Below are 20,503 nucleotides of genomic sequence, written 5' to 3'. Positions count from 1 at the left end.
ACTAGGGGAGCGGGAGAGGGATTCCACAGAGAAAAGCCTGACTAGCACATATCTAAGAGTGATTATCTATCCATTCTACATGATGTGATGAGAATGCCAGTGGTGATGACAACCTAACACGTATATAACATTTACTGAGTGCCAAGACACTGTTCTAAGTAACTTTCATATATTAATTCATTAAGCCTTCACAACAGCCCTATAAAATAGGTATACTATTATCTACCATTTTAACAGATGGAGAAACTGAGGCACAGAGACTTTTATTTTTATTTTAAAACTTAAAATCGGTAGTTACCCAGCTAATAAGGGCTGGATCCAGACTTGAATCCAAAAAGGGGTCTAAAACTAATACATGACCTACTAGTGACCCTAAAAGAATAAGGGCCAATCTCAGAATAATTATGCTCCTTACGTTTATCTGTATAACACTCTACAAAATACTTTCATGTGTTATATCACTTTCAATTTACAATAGCTTTGTGATCCATTCTCTTAGAAACAAACACACATTCCAGCTATTAAAATAACTGAAAGAGCCCTGGTGGGGTAGCTCAACTGGTCAGACCACCGTCCCAATATGCCAAGGTAGTGGGTTCTTTTCCCGGTCAGGGCACACCCCCAGGCTGCAGGTGTGATCCCTGGTCAGGGCGCAGCGAGGCCACCGATCAGTAATTCTCTTTCACATCCATGTTCCCCTGCCCCCTTCTATCTCTCTCTCAAATCAATAAAAAACATCCTCGGGTGAGGATTAAAAAAGTCACCACATGGCAACATTCAAATTAGACAATATAAGTCAAGGATCACTGTTTTCATAGGAAAGGCAATGAGATAAACCAGATAATGGGATTCACAATGTATTGTAAATGCCATTTAAACAGTGAAATACTGTCTTGGATTTACTAAAATAAAAACCATGATTCTTATATTCTATTTTTAATTATACAGTTATGTTGAGCACTTTGGCAGCTAGTATGTGTTAAAATATTGTGCTATTCAATTACCACTAAATAAAATTAATTTTAATCAGTCCTTGTCTTTCTCAAAACAGTTTAAATTGTTAAAACAGGACAAACTAGAACAAAAAGTTTGAAAAGCAAATTTACCTGTCAAATTTGGGAAAGGAAATTCCCCAGTTTCTTTCTATTAGCTCAGCTTTTAAATAGATCCAGATATACTTTAGAAAGTACCAGTTGACATTACGCAATGGGGGTTTCCTTACTTTTGTTAATTTTGGATTTCCTTGTCAGCAGAGACATACAATATTTCTGTTTTTATTTTAAAATATCAATACATGACTAAAAAGAGCACTACTCAGTGAAAATGAAATGTGCACTTCCCTTATAAAAGTAAAACAAATATTCTCGATGCCAATCTTCCAACCAAAGTACACAAATATCTGATGAAAGAAAATTAGGCCTTGGTACCACTGGAGCAGAAGAAATTTGCCAGACATCCTGCCAGCATCATGCATTATGTTTTCTACAGTCTTTCTACAGTATTATCTCATGTTCTTTAATACTCGCCACTTTAAAGGGCTCTCTCTTTAATTAAATCATTACCTCCTTGGGAAAACACAACTCACTCCTAAATTCAGTAGGATTCTCACCTCTCCACTTACTCAAATTCTACCACTTCTTCAAAGTCTTATTCAAAACTCATTTTCTCTATGAAGCCATCACCCTCTGGTTTCAAAAGCCTCTCTCTCTTGTCAGGTTTAATTATACAAATCACATATCCTGGCAGTTGAGCATTTGTCTCCTCCTGTTCTTTTTCTCATTCAGTAGCACACAGTTTCTATTCTCTCCTGGCACTTATTATTCGGCTTTGAATTACAGTTATTTAAAAGTTTTGCTCATCCTATAAAAATGTAAACTTCTTGAGAGAAAAGAATATACCACACTTCTTTTTTTCCCTATTCCTGAACACCTAGCCCAGTGCCATGCACAGAACAGCCACTCAACGGTATTCAGCAAATACTGTATAGGTAATCCAGATGCAGTTTAGTTTCACTTATGTTAAATTATCTCTTCAGTTGCTCTGGTTATCTGAATAAACACGTCTCTGATCAAATGGATGACGCAAAAAAGTAAGATTGCTTCAAATACCCCATGCTTTTGGGGGCTGCATAACGAGAGAGTTAATCACACGCATACCCAGCCAGTGCTGTCTCAGTAGCTGAAAAATGATCATGTGGTAGACTAAAAACCTGGCCACGAGGCTTTCTAAGAGGCAGAGTCACCACGAGGCAGAGTCTATTTTCCCACCCATGAACCTGGGCTGCTTTGTCACGGCTTTGACTGATAAAGTCTGGCAAAAGTTACAATGTGTAATTTCCAAGCTGAGACCTCAAGACATCATCTTGTGCTCCTGTTCTTGAAGTTTTTATCTCCCTTCTGCCATTATGTGAATAAACCTTAACTGGGCCACATGGATTGGGAAAAAGCTGTCCCAGCTGAGGGTGCCCTAGACCAAGACGCCCCAAGCCAATTAGGGTGTGACAGCAAATGTGTGAGCGAGCCTAGCTAGACCAGCGTCACCCGGCTAAACCCAATCCAATGGCCAACACAAAGAAGCATGAGCCAAATGAACGGTGGTTGTTTCAAGTCACTAAAGTTCTGGGTGGTTTGTTCCACCACAAAAGCTAACTGGGAGACCAGGAAACTCATCACCACTTAAATTTAAAACAGAGCACACTACATGGTGTAATGATACTAATTTCTATTCCACAGCAGTTTTGAACGTGACAGCCAATGAAAATCATTGCTAAATGTGTAATATTTATTTTAAATAATCTTAAAATTCTATGATTAAAGCACAATTTCTAAATAATTGCTAGCTTTTTGATGTTTTAAATACCTATTATCTAACAAATGACTATGCCTCATCGCTATCGCCTTATGCTTCATGAGAGGTTTTTTACCTACACAATGTTTCTTGCTTGAAGTCGGGTATGACTTCCATTCTTCACTGCTTTAAATATCCACATCTGGGAGAGTCCAAGTAAGGGGTGAAGCAAACTCCTAAACCAATTCTACTAATAAGGAGTAGAAACAACCCCAAAATAAAACAATGGCCAATTCTACCTCCTGAAATCTCATTAGATTATGGAATTTAGTTATGGATTTTGAAATATGAAAAATATGCATAATTTTCAGTTTAGGAATCAAAATTGTGTGCATCCCTGACCCCAAGAAGGGTGGCTCTAGAACTAATCTATAACCTACTAGTGACCCTAAAAGAAGTGCCAATCTCAGAATAATTATGCCCCTTACATTTATCTGTACAGGACTTTGAACAATACTTTCATGTGTTATATCATTTTCAATTTACAATAGCCTTGTGACCCATTCTCCTTGAAACAAACACACATTCCAGCCATTAAAAGAAATAAAATAATAAAAGCGATTATAAATTCTCATAATTTCCATCACTGAAAATAACTGAAGTAGTAGAAAAACTTCTCTCAAAGAATTCTATAAAAATTCACCACATGGTAACATTCAAATTAGACAATATAAGTCAAGCATCACTGTTTTCACACGAAAGGCAATGAGAGAAACTAGATAATGGGATTCACAACGTATTGAAAATGCCACTTAAACAGTTAAGTACCGTCTTTGATTTACTATAAGGAGAAAACACTAGAACAGACACTCCCTTTCATGTTGTTGGCCCAGAGGCCCCTTGGTCCTCCTGGCTCCCGAGCTGTCCTTGTGCTCCTCCTCTTCTTCCTCTCCTGAAGTCTCCCCCACTCTTCCCCTTGCAAGGTCATCTCCAACCACAGCTCCAGCAACCACATGGGGGCATGTGAAGAGCCTCTCCCTCCCTTTAGCCACGGCCTCACACCAAAACTTTCCTCATCTCCAACCATTTATTGAAGATCTAGGCCAAAACCCAGGCCCTTAAATCCAATACACCTGCCATAAAAGTCACCCTCCCCACCCACAGAGCAGCTCCTCCACGAGGCACCTTACTACTTCTAATGGTACCACTTTCCCCTTTACTCGGCCAGAAGCCTCAGAGCCACCTTCAACTCCTTATTCTCCCACTGTTTTAAATGGCTGCCGAGTCCCACAGACTCAGCCTCCACGACACTGCTTGCATGCATTCTCTCTTCCAGTCCCCCCATCGGAATTCAGGGTATCACCAGTACCTGATCAAACCACTATAATAACAAGACCTCTTTCCATCCCAATTTACCATATATCCCACAACCAGGTTTATCTTCTTAGAGTTCAAATCTAATCAGATGGCTCACCTAATGAAAAACCTAATGCTCCCATAACTTACTAATTAACCCGTCCTATTCAAGGCAACATATAAATCCACAAATCAGTCCCAACTTCCCCTTGTAATCTTATCTGCCATGTACTTACAACCTAACTGGATCACTCACTGGTCCTCATGTCCTGTGTCTTTTTCTACTTCTGTTCATGCTTACAATATTTCCTTACTCAATAACGGTGATCAGATACATAGGCAATACTGGCACAGCTTTAAAATTTAACATTATGTGATAAAGCAATTTCTAAACATTTAATTTTTTTGATAAATAATTTTTACAAGTTTCTAGAGTCATGGCACACATTCTGTATCTGTAATATACAATTGATTACAGATATCTTAAATCATTGTATTATCAAAGCTTAAGCTTGATCCTCAGGTACAGTTGGGCATTTTACTAACTATAAGGTTGGTATTTATAATCTATAATTCTAACATGCTTCTTCCAACCCTCTACTGTTTCAGGGCCACTTCATCTCCTTTCTCAATAATGACCTCCAGTCTCCAGGCTATGCAATTATCAGAATTCAGCTGCAGGACAATGGACATCACAGCAAAAACAAAGAATAGCTCACCACTCCTCAAAGCTTGGAATTCTGAAAACATAATAATATACTTTCTATTTTTAGAGGTGGGGCCATAGGGGAACCTGTAGTTGAGTCAAATGAGTGAGTCAAGATGAGAAAGTTAATAATATTTGAGATAGTATGTCTGTGCTGGCATATACTGTCACCAAAAGCATTAGACACAGAATATTTTATTTTAAAGGACAGTATTAATACATGTTCAAAATCAGATTATAAATTGGATATGTCAGTATTGGTTTCCACTTTGCACACTATTTAAAGAAAATAATTAGCTTATTTCAAAGCTACCATAAATGTTGCCTCAAATTCCTCCTTTGCTGCCGAAGCATCTCACATGCTATTAGATGTGCCTCTCCAAATGTAGACTTCTTTAAAGGCCCCACATTATCGATGTGCACTTGCTCTACCTTGGGGAAGACTCCCCAAAGCCAGTGATATCCGTGCTAAGGCAGAAGGATGAACTTGTCTAACCAAGTGAAGAGGGGGAGGGGTAAGCAGAATATTCCATGAAAAGGTCAGCAAGTGGAAGTCCGAAAGTGAAAAGCAACACAATACTTTCAGGGACCTGCAAGTGTCTGGATGAAAGGGCTAGAGAGGAGAGTGGAGAGGAAGTGAAAAAGAAGTGCAGTGCTGGAATGGCTTTACTCCAGGAGGGCTGGAGAGCCTCCGAAAGGCCACGTGAGGGACAAGCATGAACCAGACCTGCACTTCAGGATGCTCAATTGCTCTGGCAGAAACTGGTGGGAGGCCAGTCTGGAGCAGGAAGCAGGCAGGAGGCTGAGGGTAAAATCGCAAACAGAGCAGCAGTAGCAGAAAGAAACCTGGAAGGGACTGGTAGAGGCTTTTAGGAATGGGGACTAGATAGCACACCTTGTTAACTGGCTGAAAACTCTTACTCATCTCTTTTAGGAATAGTGTTTTTGCTTTTGACAAATGTAAAATAAAGCTCTGATGCAGAAGGAAAATATACCTAAATAAGCTACTACTATATTTTCTTGACTCTAAAACCGTATCAAATGTAGAGAAGCATTGTCAACTTAATAGCTTGGGTGGGGATCAAAGCTACCACATAACAGGAGATGGAGGTTGTTAAGGCTGATGGCTGGGGCCAGGAATTAAAAGTTCTGGAGTCTGACTTGTAAATTCCTTGCTTTATACAACTGAAATGAAATCAAAGAATAGAGTCCCCCTAGGGAAAGCAGAAGGAAGTACTTTCCATCAGTAAGCACTCAATGGTCAAACTGGGCAAGGATGGTTACTAAAGTCCGGGAACACCTCCAGCCAAGTGGCAACCACACTGCTACTCAGAGCACAGCTGATGCCCACGTCTGCCCAAGCGACCTGGCTGAGAAGGGACAAAATGCCTTACCCCATCCTCTCATTCCCAGGGCGGAGGTGTGTCAAAGAATCTGCCACGGGGGAAACAAAGTTCCATGAGCTAGGTTTTAATCCTCTGTTGTGGTCTTTCATTCATTCCCCAAATACATATGAAGACTGGTTCCATGCCAGCTGCTGTTCAAGGCACTGCAGAGGGTATCAAGGCAGACAAGTACCTGCTCTTACAGAACTGACATTCCAACCACATGCATATATATAATGAAGACAAAGATATCCCATAGTAAAGAAAACTGATTAATTTATCCGACTCTGAAAACTTCATTATTTTATTATTTGTTAATAAACTGACCATTAATCTTAGAAAATGCTACTCAATACCTTTCACCACCCATACTCTCATTTCTTCCCCAAATTTTGCACATCAAGTTCTAAGAGCTTGCAATCAATCTCGAGTGACCAGTTTTCTCTTTCTCTCACTCCCAAGACATTAACTACTTGTCTATGTTCCTTGTGCCTAGCACAGTGCTCTGCATATAGGAGGTGCCTGTTCATTACAAAAATATTATTTTAAATAAGTCATCAGCCAATTAGGAAAAAACGCTAACTTAAATAACTGGGCTAAAACAGCAGAGCCGATTCTTTCCAATTAAACCCAGTGTACACTTATAAGAGAATTCCTAACATACTGAAGGCCCATAGAGCACACAGTGACAGCTGCAGCTCCATTACATCTGATATTATATTTGCTCATGATAAATACATTTCACCAGACACAGAACGGTTCACTATGTGAATAGTATTGTTCTTGACACTCTACTCTCCGCTTCCCTATCACAAAAAGGTTGCCAAAACCAATACTGAACTGAAAAATGAGCTGTTACCTTATCAACATTAGTTCACACCCTTGCCCGCGACAGAACATTTCTTACCCACCTGACAGTGGCAGTATTCTGTCCTTCACTGAAACCTTGTAACACTTTAACGAAATAACTAAAACACTCTGGGCTGGTTTCCTCGCAGTAAAGAATTTATGCCAACTGCTAATAACTTGTAGCATATATATTCCTTGATGTAAAAATGATCAAAGGAAATGCCTTTAAGAAGCAGAAAAGATTAGGTAACTAATATTTGGGAAGCATACTACAGTTTATAAAACACTTTCACTTTTCATTTCTAATTAGCTGATTTAATCCTCACACAACTCTGTGGATTAGTTATTAATTATTATTATTAATTTTACAAATACTTTACAGAAAAGTAAAATTCCACTGATTTAATAAACAAACAAGCAAAAAACACAAACTATTATGTGGTTGAGCCAGAATCTGAACTTATATTTCCTGATTCCAAATTCCAGGATCTTTCCATGGCCTGGACAGTCTCCATCCTTAACACTGTTATCAGCATGTCTAAGGAGATTAAATAAATGAGTTTACAAAGCTGTCAAGAAAATAAGATTTCACAACTAATATAAATTTTAACAAACACAAGGCGAATAACTCTGAAGGACAGTACTTGAGTATAACAAACATACAAATATGATAATCGTTAAGGCTATCAATTATACACATGAACAGACACTTGTTTTAGAGTTATTAGAAATGTACCGTATTTCCACCCAAGTGAGGCAAAATAAGCAGATGCTAACTGGGTGCCAAAGGTCAAAACATAAACTCCATGAGCACAGGGACTTGTCTATTTTGTTCACACCTGTATTCCCAGCATACTCTATAATACACCTTGTTGAATGAATGAATGAATGCTAAGTACAACATGAAGTATAAAAGAGAGGTAATCAGACATAGAAGAATAGTGTTAATTTATACAGAGTGGGGCAAAAGTAGGTTTACAGTTGTAAGTACACAAAAGACAGTTTATTCGTGTATTATTAATTATTGTATTATTTTCCATACAAACAACTGTAAACCTACTTTTGCCCCACCCTGTATTGAAATGCAGGATACCAAGTACAGCTTAATTCTTTAGGTAATTACTGAGTAACTTATGAGTGCCTATAACTATGCTATGTATGAATGAATGTTTCCTTTGAGATAATCAACTGTATGAGATCTGGAATTAGAAGTCAGATTTGTATCCTCTAGAATGCCGAGCTAAACGACCTTTAGTAGATTATTTTCAACCTTGACTGTATATAAGCATGACCCGAGGAACTTAAAAAATGCCCAGAGCCCCACCAGACACCAACTAAATCTGAATCTCTGGAGGTGAGGACGGAACTCTGATTTTGTTTAAGGTTCATGATTGATACTGATTGATATCCGGTGATGGGTGAGTGCCACAACTGTAAACCTATAGTTCTCAAACTCTGATGCAGGACAATCAGCTGGACGGCTTGTTAAAATTTAGTTTGACCCCCCACAGTTTCAGAATCAGTAGGTCTGGGGTGCCACATGAAAATCTGCCATTTTCAACAAGTTTCCAGGTTATGCTGCTGCTGCTGGCATGGGAACGACACTTTGAGAACCAATGCTGCAGATCATCTAAATGTTTCTTGAATGAATTAAATAATAAATGCAGGAGATACACAAATAGGAAAACATGACATTATATGAAAATTTTAAATATAAAAAAGGAACTTCATGTTCAACATCACTGGTTATCAGGAAAACTTAAATTAAATCCACAATGAGATGCCACTGCATACTTATTAGAATGGCTAAAATGAAAAACAAAACCAAAATACCCAAATGCTGGTGTGCACAGCATCTACCCCTCTCATACACTGCTGATGGGAATACACTTTGGAAAACAGTTGGTCAGTTTCTTATAAGTTAAACACATACTTACCATGCAAGCCAGCAATCCTATGCCTGGATATTTATGCAAGAGAAATTAAAACTTATATTCACATAAAAACCTGCATATGACTGTTTATAACAGCTTTATTCATCATGGTCCCAAGCTGGAAACAACTGAAATGTCCTCAACTGCTGACTAGGTAAATATAAAGGCACTTCCATAGGATGAGATACTATTCAGCAACACAATGCAACAAGCCGATGATATTAGCAACACTATGGATAAATCTCAAATGTGTTCTGTTCAGTGAAAGAAGCCACTTAAAAGTCTACATACTGTATGATTATATGTATGCAACATTCTGGAAAAGTTACAGCTATGGAGAAAAAACCAAAACACTGGTTGCCAGGGGCTGGAAATGGGGGGAGGTATCAATTATAAAGGGGCATCCATTATATGCATCTAACAATTATGAAACTTAAATCCTTTCAAGCTCAGAAATTAACAACTTGACAAGATACTTATTTTCTCACGTATGATATACATAGTCCCCAGGACACTTGTGATTCGGTCTTCCTATTCTAGGTTCAGGTTGCTTTTTAGCACAGATGGCATCACACTCTCTCAAAATAAGCCACCATGAAACATCCATAGATCACAGTTTGTGTTTAAACTTGCTGCTGACTCATTTCTTCCTTGATAACTGAACCTTTCTGTCCTAATAACTTTAATTATAGCCATCTCTCATTCTAAAGCTTCCTCTTTCCTCGGGAACGGATCTGTTATCCTTGTGATCTCCTGACTATGAGACACAGGGTAAATATGTCACCTCCAAGATTCAGTCTGCTAAAAACAGAACCTGTATTTTTCATGCATTCCTCTCCTGCATGTGGATGTCACGAAGATTAAGAGAGATGATGTATGTGTATAGGATTTTTGTTATGCTTGAAATAAATTTCATGAAATTTGTTATAAGCTTGTAGTGCAATAAATAGCCTACTCGTCTCGGGCATAACACAGCAACTATTCACACCGGAAGTGTCATTCTTAGGTACTACCTTGCCAAAACCATGGGATTTGGAAAAGAAGGACCCAGTTTTAAGTCACTCTCAAATTATTTTGTGACCTTGAGCAAACCACTTACCTTTATCTATAAAACAAGACAACTACATGTTTTTTCTAGGGGCTATTTTGAAGGCAAGATGAAGCACACAGTAATAAACTACTACATAATGTCTGATATGATTCCTACTCCCTGACTTCTGAAGGAAGGGACCAAGCAAGAGATTCTCTCACCTTCATCAGAGTACATCAGTGCAGACTATGGGAGACCCAAACAAACTGTTCTCTACTCAAGAAGTCCTATGACAAACCAATTTTTCAAGAGATGAAAGAAATACTTGAATTGAGAGAAAAGAAGACCACATGGAGGTGTTTTCAAGAGTTGGGGTACTATACAGGGGAAACAATGTGAGCTTTGAGTCTTAGGGAAGTTATATTACTTCTCTTTGCATATTTTCTAGTCTATAAAATGGGTATAGTTATCTTGTAGGGTTGTGAGAAATCAACGATAACATACATAAAGAATTCAAGTTCTAAACCCTGTGCATGGGTATTTTCTTAAGTATGATGTACACTCAAACAAACACTGCCTGTAGTTACTTATTAATTCACCAAGCTGTCATTAAGTACCATATGGACTAGGCACCATACAAAGCCTGGCTATTACTTTCATTATTACTGCTTTCCAAAAGGACTAGGGCAAACCTAAGGCAAAGGCTAAGGAGATGGATATCCTCATTGCTCATTATAAAGGGCATGCAGAAAAGCTAGCTGCTCCCCATGGAAGAACTGTCTGATAGCTTAAGGACTTGACTAAAATTCCAACATGACGGAGTCAATCTAATTTGCATTAATCTTTTTTCTTCACTTATTCAATTATTTATTTGGTGCCCCAATCTGCTTTAAAATGTAAACATTTCTGGAAACTAAAGACTTCATAAGACAGAAGGAGGAGGGTAGTCACAACTCTCCCAGATGCCCCTCTGTCTCTGGCTTCCTGCCTTCTGTTCCACTGCTTCCTAGCTTCAAAACCTTGGAAATACCACTGAACTTCTTTGAAGCAGCTTCATCATTAAGGAAATAGTACCACTTAACTTAACTGATGTAAATAAAGACATTGAGGAAAGAGAAACTGTATGGGGTAAGAAACACAAAGAAAGCAGAAGGGAAGAAAGAGACACAGAAAAGAGTCAGACAGATACTAACTCAGGGAAGAGGAAGGGGGACAGAAGCAAATACACAAAGAATAAGAAATTTGCATACGACAGAATTTCACTCAATGAGCACAAGTCCTCAGGCCAGGGATGCAATCCAGCCTGAAAAGGTCAATCTCTATTGTGAAATTTATGATTTTTAGCACTTCCCAATAATGAACGGTCCTCCAGCAAGTAAATGGTGATGGCTTCATCAATATCAAGGAATCAAATGAAGACCAACTGAGGATCACAGAGATGATAAAGCTGGATACAGGAGAGTCAGAGAGCTTAATTTTTCATAAATTTGGTTAAATGTTCTAAGCAGTCACATTTAAAGTGAGCCATAGTCAATTCCTGAGCATGATGCTACTATGTTATTAAAAAGTGTATGTTGCTATATACACTATACACCTGCACCAATATATCACTGTAAAGGCTTATATACACAAAATCATGTGTGTGCACTTTTTCAAGCAATTTAAAGGATTTTCAAAGACAAAATAAGTTGTTGACTTTTGTTGCTGATTTTAGATCCCAACCCTATAATAAATGCTAGTTTTCTTCCTCTTCTGTACTGATGATACATTACTGAAGGGAAAAGCAGCTTTAGGATCAGGCTGCCTTAACCAGGTTCTGACCCTTTTTTTCTAGTTAATAATTCTGTTCTGTAAACATTACCTGAGCTCTGATTATGTGAGGAACAAAAGGAACAAAGAGATGAAGAAGAACTTATTCCTGCCTTAAAGGGTCTTGGGTGTTGGTTAACTGCCAGCCAGCAATACAGTGTTTGGATTGACAACAGTATCTTAGGACAAAGGTATTCAGAGGTGCGAAGATGTATCAGGATGCAATCAGGGTGGTCAACACCTGCCCAGTTTAAATGCACTCAACGTATCTCTAGGCAGAGCCAAACATCTTCCCTCATCTCTTTTCTTCCAGGTTTCAAAACTCACGCGCACCTTCCCAATCTGCAAAGGTGCAAATCTTCTCTATAATCTGCCCCACTGTCCATCAGCATCTGGGTGAGCGGCTCCCATACCTGTCTCCTCACCACAAAACCTCCATCTGCTTTTCCACAGAACCCACTAGGCTTCCACTCTACATTCCCAAATGACGTAAAATGCACACTATGGCCTTACTTTGAAGTATCTTGAAAGCAAAACCATTCCTCTCTCTGAAGAAATGGTAATCTACTGTTAATTGGCCAAATTAATGCTAATGTCCCTCGTTAAGTGCACAACAAAGTACTGAATTATGAGAAGGTTAAATCAAGGGTCACAAACTGATTGTTTTGTTTGTACAGTGTTTTAAAAATCTACTAATCAATCAGCTAGATTTCTGGGGTTTCAAAAAGAACCTGAAGATCTGGCCACACCAGGTCCACCCTCACGCATAGCAACAACAGACTGGCACAGGTGACGGTGTCTCCTTTAGACAGGGCATAAGATCTCAAGTTTCTGAAGGTCTTCTGAAAATTCTTGTGACCACCAAAGACCTGGGCTACAGATACTGTGTGTCTAGACCTCACGCTGAAGTTCATGGAATACAGCAGTAAGGAAAACATAAAAGCCCCTGACACTGAGGAAGTACACTGTGGTTTTGAATACATGCTGAAGGAAAGGGAAAGCAACCCACTAGGAACAGCAAAGTGAAGGTATTTCAAATGTTCCCAAGGAACTCCCTATTTAATGGGATCCTTGAGGGAAGTGAATGGCCACGCCGTATTTGATCAGTTTTGAGATCTAGACAGCATGCTGAAAGAGGAAGGTACTCGGTTAATCTGTGAATCCATATAATTGTAAGATTATAGTGTAAACTCATATATATATATAAAATCAACTACAAATGTTATTGTCACTGAAACAGATTTCTAAGTTTCACTCATGGATTCAAATATCTCCATATCTTATTTTCTGCATTTCTCACATATGACCTAAACATGTATACTGTTAAATCTGTGAACATCTTCAAATTAGCAAATTTACATTAAAAAAGATATGCTTTCCTTTAATCTTAACATTTAAAAGTACCAACAAAATTATGTTTTATATAAGGTTATTTCAATACTAAAGATCTCTGATTCACAGTCAATACTATTTTGACCACAATGCAAAGCCCTTATATTTTGAAGGTTTCTAAGTAACAATTCTTGTCTAATGCCCTCGACTTCTGCCTTGCTGACATGCACTAAAACTTCTGATGCCGCCCAGCCGGGCTTGGCTCAGCGGCTGAGCATCGACCTAGGATCCAGGCGATCGGAGTTCAATTCCCGGTCAGGGCACATGCCTGGGTTGCGGGCTTGATCCCCAGTCGGGGGTGTGCAGGAGGTGGCCGATCAATGCCTCTCTCATCACTGATGTTTCTATCTCTCTCTCCCTCTCCTTTTCTCTCTCTGAAATCAATAAAGATATATTTAAAAAACAAACAAAAAAAACTTCTGATGCCTGCTAATCATATAATAGAAAAATAAATAAAGGACGCCAGAAAGATTGCTTGATGACTTGAGAAAGTGCCTATACAGAGGTGTCAACACATTCTAATTAAGTTCTCCTGATGTTAAAATTGCAGGAAATCTTAAGTTGCGATAATGGAGACAGTCTAAGTAAAAAAGGCAAGGAAGAGAGAACATTGACTGAACATACTGTTTAGATAAATTAAAATAATTTCATCCAAAACAGTCTGGTTATGTCTGTTTATTTCACAACTTGGGTTAGTAAGAACATGACTGTCATTTAGGAAAATGGAATTCTTTTCTGTGAAATTGTTCCCTAACTCAGTTATTACCACCACCACCACCACCATAGTCATCTTGTCTAGAAGTATATAAATTATCTTCAGTCAATCTTGATCTGTATGACTCAAAGAATCAGAACTAAGAAAAATGGGTGACATCGACAGGAAGACCAGGCTATATAATAAATGACTCAAACCAAGGTCTTCTCGCTGCTAAGCTCATATTCTTTCCACTATGTTGTTCTAGCTCTTTCTTAGTAATAACTTAAATCTAAAGTAAGCCTTTAGAGGTTGCAAAGATCCACTATCTCATTAGATCTTGATAATAACACTGAGAAGTAATTAGGGCAGACATAATATCTCTAATATACAGGGCACTTGGTACCCAGGGGTAAAATGACTTGTCCAAAGAAGCTGAATCTAATGCTTGGTAATATCCATAAGACATAAGTAACTACTAAAAAAATGCTGTGTGCTACTGAAGGATATTACCTTTAGAGTAATCATACCTTCAAATGAGTATAGTATATCTACTCTGTTTGTATTCTAGGGATAGTAAATACTAGGTATCTATACTGCCTTCTTCCCACTGTAATCCTTCCCACATTCTTTCCTGCTGGGCCTGAACCCACCCTCAGAATCTTCTTGAACATACAGCTCCAGGCAGCCCCTATCAACTGACCGGCAATATGAGCCACCCAGATAAAACCTGATTTCCTACCCTGACTCTCTTCATTTAGGTCCCACATTGTATTACACTTGTTTCTGACATCCTTTCTTTGCTTTTGATTTGATAATTGGTTATTAATGATTCTCACATTATTTCACGTGTTTATATATTGTCTTCTCCAAGTACGGAACTCTGCCTTTGATTTGTCGCAGAATATCAACTGCAATAATTCATATACAGTAGGCACTCAAAGTATTCTGAATGTACCTGAGACAAATGTATGGCATGTATGGAAAAATCTTAAGTTAAAAAAAAACACACACAAAACACCCACAACAAAAAACTGCCCTTGTTTCTAATTATGGTTTAGACCAGCGATAAGTAACTTTCTTCTGAAAGGGGAAGCTTTGTGGGTCAGATGGTCTCTGACGTATCACTCAGCTCTGCCATTGCAGTGTAAGGTGCCAAAAGATGATACGTAAATAAAGGTGTCTGTATTCCAATAAAACTTCACTTAAGGACACTAAAATCTGAATTTTATATCCTTTTCACATATCACAACAAATAGCTCTTCTTTTCATTTTCCCCCCACCAATTAAAAGTTATCAAAGCCATTCTTAGCTTGCAAGCCATAGAAAAACAGGAGGCAGGCTAGATTTGGCTCACAGGCCATAGTTTACTGAGCCCTGGCCTAACTCTGGTTTTCAAAGTGAGAATTTCTGGTGGTCTGCAGAATCCTGTCAACAAGTCCAACTCCCTGTATGTGAGGCCCGATTTTCTTCATATTATGCATTATAGGAGGTTAAATATAGAAGCAAATATGAGGATCCACCTGCCTCCTATTAAGCCAGAAACTGAGATTTGCAAAAAAGTAAAACAATGTCACTCTTCTCAGTAATTCATTTATGTTTAGAAAATATATTACTATATTTCAGATGCTCGTAATGCCACTTATGTTAACATGTAATGGGTTAATTATCAATTTTAAAAATGGATTACTGTTTTTTAAATTCCTCAGTTTTGATTTCTAATATGATAAGTGTCAATAGCTATAACCCATATAAACCAAAGCTGTATGGGGCCCTCAGTAATTTTAAGAACATAAAGGGATCTTGGGAGCAGACAGTTTGACAACTAACTGCTGACTATAGCTGGTTGACTCATTCCTGCCAGCACTTCCCCAGGTCCACCCAACAGACAGACCACCTGATTTCAGTCTCCATCTTGACTTCTCCCCCCCTAAAAGCTTCCTGGCATTTCTTTGATTAGATCCTGATTTGATAAAATTTAATCCCATGCAATTTATGTTCTTCCATAATGAAGTTGGTGAAGACATGGTAGTTATCTTCATGAAAGAACCCTTCAGAAATGTGCCACCCACGAAAACACTTCAGTCTTTACTTTGCCAAAACAGGCAACTTGATGCAAGGAACTCTCCTTGGCTTGTATTTTCAAATCTTAAGAAATTATTGTAATTCCTTGCCTCCATGAGAACACACCTCAAAACAAACAGATTTCACCGACTCCTTTATAAATCAGAGTCCCTTTGACTTGGTTCCACAAAAATTGTGGGAGCCTGATGCTAATCAGCATCCTCATAGCAGCATGAAATCTAAAAAAAGAAAATCCACTAGAACTGGTGCATGTTTAATTGGCAGTGCCAATAATAATGCACTGTCAATTGTATTTTGCAACTAAGGGATACACATCTTAAAGAGAGAGTTATATGAGATTTTAAAACTTTTTAAAAGAATACTTAGGAGAAATAAAAGGGAAAGTTGTCTTATTTTCAGTGTTACCATATATAGGGAAACCTTATATAAGGAAGCATTTCTTTCAATATAAATTGACTTTGTCATAAGGTTTAACTGTCTATACAAATGATGTGTACTGCTGGCCTGGGGAATCTTGCCCCCTACCCCCCAATTTTAGAGAGGATTAAACAATAACTACAATTTCCAACATTTATCATTTTGTTGAATTAAATATTAACTAGAAAGCGTTTCCCTATGAGAGTAAATGACTCTAAAAATCTTTAGTTTTCTCTTATGGGATAATAACTTTGTAAATACCGAAAAAGAAAGAAATGTATATTTTTGGATATTTATCCTTCAATCTGTATTATAAAATATCTAAAAAATCCGGAATTATGATCAGATACTAAATCTGCCATAATCTGTGATTTGGGCTCCAACTAGTAAAATAAAACACATTTGGCTATTTTGAACAACGCTCAAACTGAAATTCACTAGCATCCTTAAGATCAGAAAGCCACTAGCAAATTATTACCTGTTTGGGGATTACTACCCATTTGGGGCAACAGTGCAAATTATATTAGAAAGATTTTGGTAGCTGTGATGTTCAATGAAGAACAGAAAATAGACTTAAAATGTGGGGGAAATGCTTACTGTCTAAATCTACAGTAAAAGCAAAAGTCTAACCATGATTGCAAAACATTCCAAATTGTGAAACTTAATTTGTAAAATAGACAAAAGTAAAGCAGCTTCCTCAGTTATTTTTTGATATCTCAGCATCAATTTAAAGAAAATGCTCATTTTAAAAGAAAGCCTACTTCAAAATATGAATCCCTATACTCAGTACAAACAGTCATAAATAACTGTGTATGTCATATCGCAACATTCCCCTTGCTCATGTGCATGCAAATGAAGGAGATGTGAAGCACGGTTTAAAAGTGACTTGCTTCACTATTCAACTCTTGAAGCGATAAAATAAAAAATACAAGCCGAAAAGAAACAAGACAATCGATGTTAAGGTGCAAACAATTAAATTACATAAAACTGGTATGTGAATTACATGGAAAAAAGAAAACAAGGATATGTATACTTCACTGTGTAGAAAAGATGTGCTATTTCTGGTAAATACTGTCTACACATTTTTTTAATATAATAAATCATTTTCCCCATTCTCATTTTAAAATCAAAATTATATTAATTAAAAAGCCTGAGCACAATAAAGTTGGTTAGGAAGGCAACACATTTCGAATCACCTGACACTTATACCACAACAGAGAAAAGGGTCGAGGGTAGTTGGTCCATATTTGAGAAGGAAAACAAAGTCTCAGTAAACATTGTTTCTGCTACTTGAAAGCAACAAACCTAGAATCAAAGTCTAGTTATCCTAAAGCTTGGCACAGCAGTTTAAAATGTGAAAAACACCCTTGTTATTTTAATAAAATAATTTTCAGTTTTATTTTTTTTCACCCAATTCCCCTCCCCAGCAGGGGGACAACACAGTGTAAATTTCTGTAGCTGGTGGGGAATTTCCTTAGCACTTTGTGGAAACTGTTGGCTTTCAGAAACGGACAGGCTGATTTGAACCAAAAGTTAGACAAAACACATAATCGCAGCAACAATAAAAAGCTATTTAGAAAGATCAAGCCAAGCAGATAAGCAAACTTCATTAAATAAGCTTTCTGGGACTGTTCATCAAGTCAGTTCCCTAATTTCAAAAAGCCAAAGCAAAGCAAAGCACACTGACTTACATTGCTTCTTTAGTTCTTTCAGCTGTTGTTTAAACTGCACAAATTTTTCATTATTTTGAAAGTCTGCATCAGAATTCTTATTCTGTAAAGCCAAAAATTTCTTCTCCACTAATAATTTTAGATCTGGTATATTTTCTGGACGTTCTTCTTTTACCTGACAAAGACAATAAAATTATCTTAGTTAAATGTTAACAATAACATAGTATGTAATATTACTTTAATCTCACTTCATTCAAATAAAAATATAGAGGTAGGAAACAGAATCCCCCAAACAGAGAACCAAAGTGGCTGGGACTTGTACCAGAACAGACTGCTGGGAAACAAGGGAGGGAATCATTCATCCCACCTGCCCACTGCTTTATTCCTCTTTTGTAAAATTTATTGGGGCGACATTGATGTTAATTAGTAAGATGATGTGTGTTTCGAGTGCACAGCTCGATAATACATCATCTGCACATTGCATTTCGTCCTCAACACCCAAAGTTCCGTCTCCTTTCATAGCCATATATGTGACCCCTTTACCCTCTTCAACCTACCCCACCCGCCGAGTTTTTGTTTATTTTTGTTTGTTCATTTGCCGCTTTATGTTTTGCGTCCCCCATGAGTGAAATCATATGGCTCTGCCCCTTTCCTATTTTGCTTAGCATCATACTCTCGAGATCCATCCATGTTGTTGCAAACGGCAGTATTTCATCTTTTTCTTTAATCCTCCCCCAAGGATATTTTTCCATTGTTTTTCTGAGAGTGGAGAGAGAGAGAGGGGAAGGGGGAGAACAGCGATGTGAGAGGCACATAGACTGGCTGCCTCCCGCACGTGCCCCAGCCGGGGCGAGATCAAGCCCGCAACGGCGGTCCGCGACCCTGACTGGGATGAACCCTGAGACCCTTCAGTGCTCAGGCCAGTGCTCTGACCGCTGAGCCAAGCCAGCCAGCACATATTTCCTCTTTTCCCGTGGCTGACAGTGCTCCATTGTGCCTGCTAACTCGCCATCTCTGCCAACTACTGGAGAGAAATGGCACCAGCCCAAGGCCGCGTCTTCCACTTCACCAGGAGCGCGCCAGCCCAGGTCCGCCCGGTGCCCTCCGCCCTCCCCGCTCCTCTCTGACCCTCGGCCTCAGCAGCTGAGAGGGGTTCTGACTTCACAGGAGAAGTCGAGGCCTTCGCCTTGAACCTCACCACCTGCTGCCGCAACAGGAATAAGTGCCCCCCGTTCTGTTCAAGCTGAACTCTCAATCTATGTGCTTATTTTTCCTCCCAATATTTTTATAAATTTCTCAAACATGTGAAAACTTGAAAGAACTGTATTTTACCATTCATCTACTTCCTAGATGAACAATTAATGCTGTGCTATGATTTATCACATATCTATTCATCTGTGTGCCCTCTATCGATCCCCAACCTTGTTCTTAAGTTCATTCTGGATTCCATCTTCTTCCTCTCCTTCAGAACAAAATGTCCCTCTCTGTAAGAGCTTTCCACCCAAACCTTAAACTGGCTCTTTACATCCATATTTTAAAACAACGTCTTTAATCCCTGCCCACTCCCATCATTTTCTATGTCCAGCTCCTTGAAAAAAAAAAAAAAATCAATGTACCCACTGCTTCTACTTCCTCACCCTCAGACCTGACCCGCTCCCATCAGGCTGCTGCCCCGCCCACTTCTCTGCAGTGGCTCTTCTTCAGGCCATCATACTGGGGACCCCTTGAATCACCGGCCTTTTCCTGATGCTCCCACCACCAAGCAAAATTCACCAAACTCTCCCATGTGCCCTGATATGCACTAGGCAGATTTCTTCCACAGCCCCAGTAATATTCAATTGCACTTATTTTTATGTTTCTTTTCCCTAATAAAATGTAAACTCTTTGAAAGATGTCTGATTTATCACTGTGTTGCCAGCACACAGTAGGTAGTACTCAATATATATGTACTCAATATATTTCAAAGGAATTAATCTGATTTGCTCCAAATAAACTTATCCACTAAAATCCACAACTTATCAACTGTTAATAGTTATCAGTAGGTATAAAACACAATTTCTGAGCTGGAAGACAACTTAGAGATCATCTAGTCTTGACATCTACCTTCTCCAATTTCATAAACAAATAAAATGACATAGAAAAAAGTTAAATGACTTACCTACTATCATCCAATTAGAGGCAATGCTAAGACTATAAGATAGATATAAGAAATTCTCCATATTGATATAATTTTCTTTTGCTTAATTGTTATGCATTTTAATTAGCTAAAAAAATAAAATTAAGCATAAAACCAAAATGCCTAAATTTATATTTATAGTACGAAGTGAAGGAACTGATTGTGTTCTCATTGCACTGATGAAACTCAACCAGTGCTGGACCCACCAGCAAA

General features: G+C 38.3%; 1 protein-coding gene across 3 annotated transcripts in view; it reads right to left on the bottom strand.

Moving 5' to 3' along the window:
• NSMCE2 (NSE2 (MMS21) homolog, SMC5-SMC6 complex SUMO ligase) overlaps nt 1-20,503 on the bottom strand; it is a 202,961-nt gene that overhangs the window by 116,471 nt on the left and 65,987 nt on the right. For all 3 annotated transcript variants that reach the window (XM_081117122.1, XM_081117123.1, XM_081117124.1), the window contains exon 4: nt 18,136-18,289. In XM_081117122.1, the coding sequence (XP_080973248.1) occupies nt 18,136-18,289 (154 nt within the window). The remainder of the gene's footprint in view (nt 1-18,135; nt 18,290-20,503) is intronic.

This window comes from Miniopterus schreibersii (assembly GCF_964146895.1).
Source record: "Miniopterus schreibersii genome assembly, chromosome: 17".
In the NCBI taxonomy this organism is placed as follows: Eukaryota; Metazoa; Chordata; class Mammalia; order Chiroptera; family Miniopteridae; genus Miniopterus; species Miniopterus schreibersii.
Note: the sequence above shows the minus strand (reverse complement) of the source record. Positions and strands in the feature narration are given on the sequence as shown.